Source organism: Macadamia integrifolia, chromosome 12 (genome assembly GCF_013358625.1).
Source record: "Macadamia integrifolia cultivar HAES 741 chromosome 12, SCU_Mint_v3, whole genome shotgun sequence".
Lineage (NCBI taxonomy): Eukaryota > Viridiplantae > Streptophyta > Magnoliopsida > Proteales > Proteaceae > Macadamia > Macadamia integrifolia.
This window is the reverse complement of record NC_056568.1, coordinates 1,605,948-1,619,337: the sequence shown is the minus strand read 5'-3', so window position 1 is coordinate 1,619,337 and position 13,390 is coordinate 1,605,948. Positions and strand designations below refer to the sequence as shown.

At 40.1% G+C, this 13,390-nt stretch overlaps 2 protein-coding genes across 6 annotated transcripts in view; both read left to right on the top strand.

The window, feature by feature from the left end:
- LOC122058343 (ubinuclein-1) overlaps positions 1 to 5,730 on the top strand; it is a 33,240-nt gene extending 27,510 nt beyond the window's left edge. For 4 of the 5 annotated variants that reach the window (XM_042620990.1, XM_042620989.1, XM_042620988.1 and 1 more), the window contains exons 10-13: positions 1,473 to 1,610; positions 1,711 to 1,758; positions 2,285 to 2,386; positions 4,883 to 5,730. In XM_042620990.1, coding sequence (XP_042476924.1) covers positions 1,473 to 1,610; positions 1,711 to 1,758; positions 2,285 to 2,386; positions 4,883 to 5,362 — 768 coding nt within the window. In that variant the 3' untranslated portion in view covers positions 5,363 to 5,730. The remainder of the gene's footprint in view (positions 1 to 1,472; positions 1,611 to 1,710; positions 1,759 to 2,284; positions 2,387 to 4,882) is intronic. The other variant, XM_042620991.1, reaches the window with a different exon arrangement.
- A 2,266-nt stretch (positions 5,731 to 7,996) lies between these two features.
- On the top strand, positions 7,997 to 9,224 carry LOC122058277 (50S ribosomal protein L3, chloroplastic). The gene is made up of 2 exons (XM_042620889.1): positions 7,997 to 8,685; positions 8,778 to 9,224. The coding sequence occupies exons 1-2, from the start codon at positions 8,112 to 8,114 to the stop codon at positions 9,065 to 9,067; spliced, it is 864 nt and encodes a 287-aa protein (XP_042476823.1). The 5' UTR covers positions 7,997 to 8,111; the 3' UTR covers positions 9,068 to 9,224.
- The last annotated feature ends 4,166 nt before the right edge of the window (positions 9,225 to 13,390 follow it).

The window sequence follows — 13,390 nt, the reverse complement described above, 5'->3', positions numbered from 1 at the left end:
GAAGAAAGAAGGGAGAAGAAAGAAGAAGGGAAAAAAAAAGGTACAGAGCTCATCGTAAGTTGAAGAGCGAAGAGCAGAAGAAGAAAAGAAACAGGTACTTTGTTTGAAGAATAGAAGAATGAAGAAGAAAGAAGAAGAAAGAAGAAGAAGAAGAATAAAAAGATAGGCACAGAGTTCACCGTAGGTTGAAGAAGAGTGAAAAACTGAAGAACAGAAGAAAAAAAAGAAGGTATATTGTTTGCCGGAGTAACCCTCATCGCTGCCGGAGAAGAACAGTCACCGTCGGCGCAAGATCGAAGAAAGGTCGCCCGGTTCTTCTTCTTCAATTCCTTGTAAACCCTAAATTCAAAACCCTTTTTGAGTGAATCGTGTTTTGTTTTTTTGGTTGAGTACTTGAGTTGTTAGTAGCCTTGATCCCATGCATCTTAAGTGCATTCAAGGCCATACACCTGCCAATCACAAATTGCTATTTGGAATCTATCTAAATTAGTTTAAAAAATTAGAAACTCTAAAATGCACATAAGGTAACTGTCTTGGGTAAAAGGCGTCATAAGGCGTTGCCGTGTAGCACCTTACCACATAAGGCGATCACCTTATGTATTGTCTCCAAGGAACCCTACTACCTTAGACCCTTGAGCCGCCTTAGTGCCTAGGCGTCACCTTACCAACGCCTTGGTGACGCCTTAACTATGCTATGATGGATAATGATATAGTGAAGATTGAAGGGAGGGAGGGAGGTACCACAAAGTGATTTTTTAAGTACTATAGAAGATGATGCTTCACATGGGATTAAAGTGGGATGGATGAAGTGGAAAGGCGCATCCGGGGTGTTGTGTGACTAACATTTTCCGTTGAAGTTTAAATGAAAGTGAAAGTCGTTAGACCAACTATGATGTATAGGGCAGAATGCTGGGCAGTTAAGAAGTGTCATATCGATAAACTATGTGTAGCAGAGATGAGGATGTTGAAATGGATGTGGGGCAAAACTAGGAAGATAAAGTGAGAAATGGTCATATGAGGGATGATTTGGGAGTTTCCCGATACATGATAAGCTTCGAGAAAGTTGTTTGAGGCGGTATGGCCAGGTTCAACGGAGGCCTAGGGATGCGTCAGTAAGGAGGAGTGATTTGATTTAGATTAAAGGAGCTAAAAGTGCTAGGAACAGGACTACAATGACTATAGGAGAAGTAGTGAGGAAAGACATGCATAGTTTAGGTCTTGTCCAAAGTTTGACCTCGAATAGTCGAATATATCCGATTGGAGGGCTAGAATCCTTGTAGCCGATCCTTTTTAAGTGAGTTGTTACCCCTTTTTTTTGTCTTTTTTCTTTTGCTGCCTTTGATCAGATCCATGTGCCCGACCCCATTTAGTTGGGATAAGGCTGAGTTGTTTTTTAAGCATTTCCATTAAAACAATTTATAGTTATAGTGCCACCAAATATACGTGAAATGTGCTGGATGATGTTTCCTCAGACATTGGAGCAGCGAGATGGAGCAACTGATGATTTTCAGGAAGTACGTGGTTCCGAAGAGAGGGGGGTCAAAGGAAAATATAACATGGATGAAGCGATGGAGGATAAGATTTGCGATCTTTATGATTTGTATGTTGAGGTACTGAAGGAATTCTGGGTTTTCCAACTTTTATCATACAGAAGAGGTTCTTGATCTTGCCAATAACTTTTCTCAGTATCCTATTTATTGATGGTTTCAGGGAATGGATGAAGATAAGGGTCCACAAATCAGAAAGCTTTATGTGGAGGTACTTTACGGTCCTATGTTTCTTATTTATATCACAATGATGTGTTGTTCCGTAGTTTTGGATTCATTCTGCACTGCTAAATGTTATGACTTTAGCATTGAATGTGTGCAATTGTGTCATATTTAGATACTTCTGGATTTTTTTTTAACGTCATTTGAGTTAATACAGCTCTTTCATTCTCATTGAGTTACTACAGCTCTGTTGCAACATGCCTTCTGTGGAAGTTGTTCTTCCTTTTTTATGTAGTTGTTTTCTTCTTTGTACGTTTGTATGCTTCCTTTCTGTGAATTGCAATTAGTTGTTTCCTATTGGAGAGGGATTGATGTGTTTTTCCCTCCAACTTGTTAATGTGGTCTGCCTCCTTTCTGTGAATTTCTACTAGTTGTTTCCTATTAGAGGGATTGATGTGTTTTTCCCTCCAACTTATTAATGTGCTCCTAACTTCTTGTGAATTAGCCACTACTTTGGCCACCCATTCCACGGCAAAGTTCTCCTGCATGAATTTAACAGGCCATCTGCTTTTCAGCTTGCAGAATTGTGGCCAAATGGATGCATGGACAACCATGGGATTAAAAATGCTATTTGTAGGTCAAAGGAACGGAAGAGGGCACTGTACAACCGGCATAAGGTCTCTCTCTCTCTATCTTCCTGCTTATGTCATGTTTGTGGATATTCTTAGTTCTTTTTTTATATATTGATAAGTTGGTGCTTTTTCGTATTTTCAAACATCTATATGCATTTTGTTCTTTTTATTTATCAGAGAGATGTGTTGTGAAGGCTGCATTAGACATGATTTTTGTGTAGTTACATTTATCTTCATTTAGTGTGATTAGTTTATAATGATATGGACTCTTTGCCATAAAAATGTAATATGGACAACCAAGCCCCTAAGCAGATCCAATTTCTCTTGTTTAGAAATTACCTCATTTATTTTGAACCGGTAAGAGTAGCCAAATTGTCCAGGAAGTGTGTATAATGTGTGAGGGGTTAGTTTATGTTTTTAAGTCCTTAGGTTTCATGTGTATACTCAGAATCAAACATCTAGCTCTGATGAAGACACCAAATGAATGTTCTGGTCTGCTAGATGCATGTGGTATGATTATATGAATGAGTACCTTGTGTCATGTTGCAGATTTATATTTTTGGAACAAATAATGATACATCTGATGTTCAGTACAAACAACACACAGCCGCACAAGAATAATTGACTTGAGCTTCTGGTTGTTGAGCCATACTAGATGAGAATGCTCTGCGGTTTTTTTTTTTTTTTATTAAGTGGAAAATGAATAAAAAGGAGTAATCATAGGAATCACCATTGTTCCTAGAGTGTACATTGCATACTTGGTAGTAGAATCCTCAGAAAGCAGATGGAAAATGGGATATTTCTGTTTGTATAATTTACATTAACTGACATCTTCCTGGTAGGATCTGCTAGACTTGGTTTTGGTTGTGCTTAGTTAGTGTGCGGTAAGCTTCAATTTGTTATTTTGATTGGACAAAAGGAAATCAAGAGAGGCAAGTGTTATGCTGACAGTTTTGCAATCTTAGTGAGACGGTCTTTGCAGAGAATGCATGACGTAGAATATTCATCATGTTGATGTCTGAATGAATTGGGTTGTGTGTGTGTGTGTGTGTGTGTGAACCAGGATGATGATGTAGACACACATGCTGGCGTACACTACTGGAGGAGGAAGAAGGCCAGCCATACCAGCCAGCCCTTGGGCTGATTGAACCCAGCTGGCCCTCACTGTTTTGTCCCTATGCTGCAGCCATCGAACCAGCATAGATGCCCTTGGTTTATGCATATTTTACTTCTTCAATTGGTCTTTTAGAAGAGCCCAAGCGGCATCGATTCAGCTGTGAAGTGCCTTTTTTCTGCCTGTGATTTCTCCTATGCAGCTGTACTTTGTCCTTTATGTTTGACCAGTCAAAACTTAGTTTAGAATTAATGAAGACTTGATGAATTGCAGCCATTGTAGCTCCAAAACCTTCTGATATGATGGATCAACAACTGAGAGAGCTGTGGGTGAGAGGCCCCAGGCTGAGATAGCCATATCCCACCCACATCTATCACAACTCCATCCATCTCCTTTTTCTTACTTCTTTTGTTTGGTTACTGTGTGTGTGTGTGTGTGAGAGAGAGAGAGAGAGAGAGAGAGAGAGAGAGCCCCATCGAAGACCAAAGCACCTTGGAACAGCAGCTTGAAGACTAGTCTGAAATCTCACATTGATTTCAGCCTGCCAGGGTTTTGGGCCAGATCGACAAGGGCTATAGCTCCCTGTCCAGAAGCCATCTTTGAAGGCCCTTTGGAGACCACTTGACCAGGGTTTCAGCCCCTGCTGACCAGCCAAATGTGAGCCGCAGGCTTCTCCATTTTTCTCTGTCAAAACCCTTTTTCTGGGAGATCGCAGTCAGTGCTGCTGCCCTTCTTCAAAGTCCTATTACGGCTTTCATTGGTGGACATTCAACAGTGGGACTACTTTTGATCAAGTGTGAGTCCTAATACTCTTCTAATTTGTGAGTTTTAGTTCAGCCCTATTCTAGGCTCTAGTGCTGCACTCTTTGATTCCCTACTCAGAGATCAGATCTGTGATTGGTTGTGAGTTGCTTTACTATTGGGGTTTGTTTGCCTAGGGTGAACATACCTTACATCACAGGATGATCTTGTAGTGCATTTTTGAGAACTAATGTTGTACTTTTCTTTGAAGACCTCTGACATTTTTGCGATTAGGGGTATGTCCTAAAGGCACTCTAGAACTAATAATTGTCCTCAAGTAAATTTCTCATACTAAATGGAATTCCTGCATGGATCATCTCAAATCACATCTTTGTGCCTTTGCCCACTTTCTCTATCAAAGAAAAAAGAGTTGCAACTCTTGGTGGCTTTCTAAAGTAGCATCATTGACGAAATCTACCACCCACTCACGTAAAATAACTCTCATTAAATATCCTTTGGTTATGTATTCTCTTGTGGCTTACTATATATATATATATATATATATATATAGACTTTATCATGTAGTTTAACACACCAACTTAAGGTACCATAGATTTAATTTGAATTGTTTCTTTTTTCACGGAGGAAAATTACGTAGGTTGACATTGAACTTTGTTGATGCTCAGGTTCAAGAGAAGATCAAGAAGAAGAAATTATCAGGCCACAGAACAGAAGAGATCATCTGTGGTGAAGCTAGTTCAGTTGCTCAGCCACGAATTGTGCAAGAAAGGCTGGGTACTGATTCAAGTGGCCATGGTTTGATGTCACCCAACAGGATGATTTCCAGTGTGACAACATCTAGCCATCATCTTGCCACATCTGTGAGAATGCCCACTTCATCTACCAATGGCCTCAGCATGGATAGGCCAAAACAAGAGAAGGTCAAGGGAAGTACCTTCATGGATGACATTAGGAGAGCAGATGGTGCATTGGTGAAGAAAAAGATAAAGAGGAAGCCTGAATCGGAGTTGGGGGTTCATTTACATCCAGAGAAGGTTCCACAACTGGGAAAAGAAAAACCCAAGTACCCAAAAATTGCTGCAAGTCAGCCCCATAAATCAACCCTTCAGACAGCCAGTATTCCAAGCTGTGACCAACCCAGCTGATGTAAAAGAAGCTCAATCAGCAGTTCACCCGTAAAATGTTCAGTCATGTAAAACCCTAATTGGCTTTTTCGAGTTTTGAGGGTTGGTACAAAATAGAACATAAAATCAATTGTCCTTTGCACTGTCTCAACTGGATCCTTTGAAGATCTGGCCTGTAATTTGCTAGTCAGTGGGCTAACTTAGTGTGTTGTATCAACACTGTGTATTTATAGGTTAGAGTTAGTCTTGAACAGTGATGGTTGGCGTTTGTAATTGCTGTTCAGTTTGAACAGGCAGGGCTTTTGAACATTGAAGAGGAAGATTCTGATTATTTGTTACCCCTGATCATGTTTTATTGCATCAATGGGAATGATTTGTGCGGACCTTCATGTCAAGTTCTCAAGAAACTGTACGTGTACTAGTATGGCATTGCATGGTTATCTTTTTATTTTTGGTGAAAGATTGTAAAGATCCTTTTCAGGCGATCAGGTCTCTTCTCTTCTCTGGCTAGATTGGGGTGTAAGATTCAATTTTTTTCTGTATCATCTGCAAAAGCAAGATGGAAGATCTCATTTCTTCGACACCTTGGATGCAGTCCAATGCATTTTTCATCTATACTTATCTGAATACTGCAAGATAGCACTTCCAACACTGGAGTAAATATGTAAGGGGACATAGGATTTCCCTCTCTAATGCCAATTCTGCTTGCAAAAAATATCCACAGGAGTTCAAATGGATGTGCACTGCCACCCTTGTCGCGCTGTAGAAAAGCCCAACAACAACAACAACAAGCATAACTTTATCCCAACTAAATGGGGTCGGCTACATGGATCTGATATGAAAAAAGGAAAATCAAGAAGCAACAAAATAATGAAGAATAATTGAAAAAAAACTAAGAGAAGCAGATAAAGCAGAAATCAAATATGCATCACAGGGTCATCTTTTACACGGGGTTTGTTACTGGGGTCCTTGTCCTCCACAAAACTATATCCATGGTCATACTAGAATGAACTCACTATGTACAAGTCTTTTCTCACCACTTCATTAATAGTCGTTTTAGGCCCCCCCTCCCCCCCACACCTCATCCACCCTCCTTGAGGAAGCTGAGCAGACGGTGGATGAGGAAAGATTGGGCTGGAAGATAGTTGGAGAGGCATCTCGAAAGGGTGAAGCTTTGTCGTGGGATGTGACCCTTAAATTAGACCACTTATGCCACGGAACAATTAGGGAAGGGATCCGAATGTGGGCCCAGGCTGAGGTAGTAGAGAAGATGCCATTGGAGGAAGCCATATACATTTGTCCTCTCTACTGCGATGCCCAGGGGGAAGAGGGGGGAAGAGAAGACCAGATGTCCTTGAGAGGGGGGGAGAGGATGTGGGGGACTAGCCGATAGGAGAGAGGATTAAGGAGACTAGAGCATTAGTAGGGAGGCCGGAGGAGTAGAGGACTCTTGGAGTGAGAAGATGAGCTAGGATCCTCGAAGGGTGCCAGGGGTCTTTCCAAAGGGAGGAAGAGTTCCCATTCCTAATGGAGTGCGAGATGGCAGTGAGAGCAATGGGTATATGCTCGAGAATCTTCCTCCAGATCCAGGAAGCATCTGGGATGGAGGGAGCAGTCCAAAGGGAATTAAGTTTGAAAGGACTGGAGATGATCCAATCAACCCAGATGCTTTTGTGTTTGAACACAATTTTCCAGATAAGCTTGAGGACACCGACCATATTGGCCTCCTTAATTCTTCTAATTCCCAAACCTGGGGCATCTATAAGTCTCCGTTGCACATGGCCATGCCACCTCAACCGGTTCTCCTGGAATTTGTCTTGAATTGGTGCAACCCCTAACTCATTTCTAATACAATCATTCTTTACTCTATCACTCATGGCCTTGCCGCACAATACTCTTAGCATTCTCATCTCAGCTACATTCAGTTTGGTCAAATCACTCTTCTTAACTGCCCAACACTCCACTCCATATGTTATAGCTGATCGTACCGTTGTCCTATAGAATTTTCCCTCAAGTTTATTAGGAATTCTTTTATCACATAGTACTCCTGATGCACCTCTCCATTTTATCCATCACACTTTAATTCTGTGGGCAGCATCATCCTCTATATTCCCCTCTTTGTTAAAGATGGACCCTAGGTATTTCAAACAATCACTCTAGATTAGCTCCCTTCCCCAAGTTTCACCACTCCTTCCCCTCCTTTAGTAAGACTAAAGGGGCACATTATATACTCTGTCTTCGTTCTGCTTATTATAAACCTCTTGATTATAAGTTTGATCTCTATAGCTCTAATTTAGTATTAATCCCTTCAACTGTTTCGTCCGAAGGTAATAAGGGCTAAAAATGCTGGCTTAGGATCTGGTTCCTCTACGGCCCTGTGCTGTGTGCAACACATATCCGGCGACTAGGATCACCCGGGCATCCACCCCAAATGTTCCTGGCCGTTAGATTTACGTCAAATGTTGTGCCGTATCCACGCTTCTATATGCTACCAACCGATACTGACCGACTGATTGATACCTCTACTTGTGGGAGAGCAGAGAGATCAACGGGTCTGGAATCTTGACATAAACTATGTCATGAACACCCAGATATTCTAATCCAACCATTTGCAACATAGGTGCATCAAAGGCAATTTCCCATTTATGTGTTCCCCCAAACCCAGTCCCCTCGAGTCTCTGGGGCCTGTGCAGAAGGATAAGGGATTTATTGTAGAGCAACACAGTTGCAGGTTTCCAGGCTTGCAAAGCCACTACCTCCTTCAGCGTCAATGGCGCTCTCGTCCACTGCCCGTTGCCCTTTCTCCGTCTCTGTCGGAACTGCTACTGCTCGCACAAGCAGCCCTGTCTTTAGAATAACCCTAGCAAAACCAATGTCTCACCCCTCTCTCCATTCTCTTTTCTCCTCAATCCCCAAACAGAGACAATCCAATCAGTTCTATAGCCGTAAACCCTTCACTACAATGATGAGCTATGAAGCCGGGATTGGAGTTATGGGAACAAAGCTGGGAATGATGACCTACTTCGAACCAGAAGGTACTGTGGTTCCAGTGACTGTGATCGGTTTCAGAGAAGGAAACATTGTGACCCAAGTGAAAACAGAGGCCACCGATGGCTATGATGCAGTCCAAGTTGGGTATCGACGTGTGAGGGACAAGAAGCTCACGAAGCCTGAAATGGGTCATCTCAGCAAGGCTGGAGCAATCCCTATGAGGCATCTACAGGAGTTTCGTCTCGTCTCTGTCGAGGGCTTCGAATCCAATCAGAAACTTATAGTTGATGAAATCTTCAAAGAAGGTGATCTTGTTGATGTCTCCGGCACAACCATCGGCAAGGGCTTCCAAGGTTTGCAGTCTCTGAACTTTTTTCAGAATTTCTGGCTGCTTAAGCTCTCACAGAAAGGACCCTTATATCATTTTTGGTCCATTTTGTTGCAGGTGGAATCAAAAGACATAATTTCAAGCGAGGTCCGATGACCCACGGTTCGAAGAGTCACAGAGCATTGGGGTCCATCGGAGCTGGTACAACGCCTGGACGTGTTTATAAAGGGAAGAAGATGCCTGGGAGGATGGGGGGAACAAAGACAAAGATCAGGAAGCTTAAGATCATGAAGATTGATAATGAATTGAGGATTGTGATGGTTAAGGGGGCGGTTCCTGGGAAGCCTGGAAATCTTCTGCGGCTTACGCCAGCGAAGATTGTTGGGAAGAACATACCCAAGAATTAGTAGCTCCAATGTATTGTGTTATTTGTTCTGTTTTTGATTGTTTTTTGTTGCTAACATTAGACAATTCCCCTTGTTGTTTTGTACAATACAGTCATGGATGTAGTTTTTCAGAATTGAGAAGTACATTCAATTTGATAAATGGCTGTTAGATTGACTAGAAATCATCTAAGATTTTAGAGTAGATTTTAGCAGCTGTCATCCCTTACTGGAAATTGTCAAGATCTACCTAACAATATATACTTTTTGAAGATGAATCCGTGTTTTACCAAAAAGAATTTGGTGAAGAACAATGCAAAGAATTCTTAGTTTGCAATATTTCAAACTGGAAGGGGCATGAAGGGATTGCCAATCTTTCACCTTTCATATTTGATCTCTGGCTAGACCAACATCAAAAATATAAAATATAAAAGAAGCAGAACAAAGATGCAGTCAGTTCATTGATGATCGATAGGATATCTTTCAGCTCGAACCAAGAATTTTCAACAAATCCAGAAAGAGTATAATACTATAATCCTGAGAAAACAAATTTTCCCCTATTAGAATTTGGAGTCTCCCATGTTTCTTTTTGTTCTATCAAAAGGAAATGGTTTTTGGTTGAAAGATAAACTAGGATTTCATTAAGGCTCCATTTGTTTCAACATCAAATGAGTGGAAGTAAAATAGATGAGGCTAAATGTTTTTCTTCCAACAAGTTGTTTGAGAGGAAAAGGAAGTATATATATATATATATATATATATATTTTTGGAGGGGTGGGGGGGTTGGACTCAATTACAATGAGGCCTACTATTTTATGTTAGAGGGCATAAATGCCTTCCACTCATGATTACAGGAAATCATTTTGATCCAGAACTCATTTACTCCTGTAACCTATATTGTTCCCTTTTTGTTCTCAACTCCAACACTTCAGTCTCAACTCTTGAGTTTGAGGTCCTTCAAGGGTCAGACTCCATCAACAAGATCTTCACTTACTGCCTCTCTTCTTTTTCTTCTTCAAAGGTAAGAAGTGACTCAAAATCTCCCCAGATTAATCGTCATGTTTTATATCTGGAGACTGAATTTGTTCTTTCGTTTTCCAGATTCACTCAAGGTCTTTCCTGAACAATCTAATTGGATCACATCAGATGGTAAAGATTTACTGTTTGATTCTTACCCTAATTCCTCTATCCTCACATTCATGTTTGATAATTTTCACATAGTACCGCACTGGGGATTATGTTTTGAGGTTTTCATCATTCCAATTTTGTTCTTATCATTGAAAACTTTAAACATAAAATGCTCCATCAGCCATGATTTTGCTTTAGGTTTGCCTAGAATGATGCCCATATTTCTAATTTTCGTTTTTCCTTGTGTTCCTTAGTTCAAATTTGCTATGCATTTACGATGTTAAACCTTCCTTCTGATCAATCTGTAGATGGCTTTGATGTGGTTGTTTAGCCATGGTTAGACAAGGCCTCGTATATAACTTATTTTAGATGTGGACCATTGGTGGTTATTCTTACTCCAACCAAAACTGAAACATCACCGAAACACGCATTTGCAGCATTGTATTAGTTTTTTGGTGAATTGCCATGTAACGGTAATCTTCTGAACTTCATCAAGAAAGAAGCCATTTATTTATCTTGTTGCATTTCAATGGATGTTGCTTTGTAATTAGGAGTTGGTGATGGCTCTAGAGCAGCCAAAGAGTGGCCTCTTTTGGGGGCTGAACAAAGGGGAACTCTTTAACCAAGAAAGAATTGGCTCTGCACCCACCTGATTGAGGAGTAAGTGACATCCCTGTCATGCACGCAATCAAAATTTATATGCATATATATATATATAATTTTTTTTTTCTTTTGCAGAAAAATATATGGAATAAAAGGATCTATTCTCCTCCTTTCTTGTTGCTTAGAAGGACCATATCATCTTTTTGAGAACCAAATTTTAGGATCAAGCATCCTTTGTGTTGTTATGGTTCTAGCAGCAGATATATTCTTAACCAATAAACCTCAGCTTATGGCCTTATGCTCAACTTAGTCAACCTGTTAGTAAAGGTTTCACTATTCAAAGCAGAAGTACCTGACCGATTTAAGTGGAGTCCTCAAGAGGCTTCATTGTAAGTGGTTCCTTCTAATCCATCTGGTGTTCTAGCTCTTCTGTAATCATTCATTCATGCTCAAGGCTAAATTCACTACTGCAATGAATCAAGCTTAATATTGACAATGCTTTTGGATTGTATAAACAAAAAAGAAAAAAAGTATCTTTTTCCTGTTACTTTATGTCAGATTACATTTCAGTTTTTTTTTTTTTTGGGTGGGGGGGTTGTAGGGTGGGGTGGGGTGGGTGTCCTTTTCTCAATAATGAAGGACAAATTTAGAGGCAGACAACTGTTTTCAGACATATTCGGATATATTCATTCATGTTCTGCATTTGCTTCTTTTTCATGGTCATAAGATCAGTTTTATTACAGGTTCTTATGTTAGTGGCAATAGAGGGCAGACCTCGGTGAACCGGTAAGGTTGTTCTCTTGCAACTTGGTTGCGGGTTTGAGTCAGGAAACGGCCTCTCCACGAAACGGGGTTAAGGCTGCGTACATATGCCCCTGGTTTCCATCTCCCCTCCGATGCACTGAAAACCAACACTACCTGTTTCAATTTCATTCTCCCCCTCTATTTGTCAGTGATTTTTCTTGGAGACATGGTGGCGTAGAACACAAGTTATCCATCAGTGTTGCCGATTTTTCATGAGAGGACTGGAACTTTGGAAGTTTTGCCTGACCTTAAATCTTCACTTTCCGGTAGGGGTTTGTTCTACTATCCAACATGACCTTTCACTCTCTATCTGTATATTTTTTTCCTTCCTCTCACTTGGTGATGGGTTACTGGTGATTGTTCTTGTAGATATTGGAGGTTTTTCCCTAATGTTCTGGTCATATTGCATTAACCCTGCTCTTTCACACTCCAACATTATCCTCACTCAATCAAAAAAAAAAAAAAAAAAAAAAAAAAGAAGAAGAAGAAAAGAAAAAAAGACGTTTCTTAGAAGGGATTGTAGCAGCAGAAGACAATTGTTCACCAGTGACTCATGACACTGAAGTGAGTAAGTGATCAGCAGTTCTCTATGGTTTTTCTTTCTTGTAAAATTTCGAATTTTATATCAGAAAATGTTGTAACCTCATGAAAATATTAATACTATCTCTCATCTTCTAAATCCGGCCGTTGATCAGTCATTGATTCTATTTATTAAGTCCAACTTATGATTTGTTTAGTTTCAGTCTGCTAACCAAGTCAAGTTCAGGTTGAAGCCAATTATGCAATTATTAGAATATCAGCTTTACTATTAAGTTCCAAAGAACGCGAATCTGTTTTTCTGATGCTTTAAGATTTTGATTTGCATTATATTTGTTCTTGCAAAGATATGTAGAGACTGATGATAAATTTTGTGTTGCTCAGTTACAGATTAAATCGTGAGAACTTCTTGGTAGATGAATCCAAGTTGAATGTACTGATGAATATATGTTTTAGAAATTTTCGTGCTCATACATAGTATTTCTATGATCTTATTCAGAACCGAAGGATGTAAGCATTTGAGTACTTTTGGGGCTGTGGTAATTTCTCAAATGGTCTATCCTTGGAGGTCTGCAATGCTCATCAGCCAGGTATTTATGCAACTTAACATTAGAATTGAAGTACCTCACTTGCAAAGCTCATGTCTGTGTTGGGAAACTCATGTTTATTTGGTAAAATTACGTAGCTCTTTTACCAATTAACTACCTTTGAACTGAGTAATTTTATATCTTTGTTTAGATAAGTATCTGGCTGTAAACATAGTTTCTGTTATTTCGATGTCTAAAAGTTTGTAGTTAACGAAGATAATTCGAGCTCAGCCAAGTTAAGGATAGGACTGCAGAGAGTTGCTGTATCGTGCCAAGTAGACATGGTCAGAATTTTGAAAATCCTTTCAAGTTGCTCTCTTGGTCTTCCTAGTGGTATTAACAAGTTCATGTTGAGGTTGCGAACTAGTTCAAAGCAGCTGCACCATTTGGTAAGAGCAGTAGCGCCAATACCTTTTTCTCTTGGCCTGACACATGGTAAAATCTTTTCCTCTCCCACTCCCCATTCTACACCCAACTTCCAAACTCTTAAACAGAAATAACTAAGAATTAGAAAGACTCAACAAAAGGGCTTTGGTTGATGCTGATCTCGTCTTGCTTAAAAGGTTTGTTGGCATTTCTCATCTTAAATCCAATAATTTTGATGGACATTCATCAGAAGGTTTGTTAGTAGAGTCTGATACTGTAGATTCTTATTTGCTATGCCAGTGCCAACCTATTTTGGCAACTC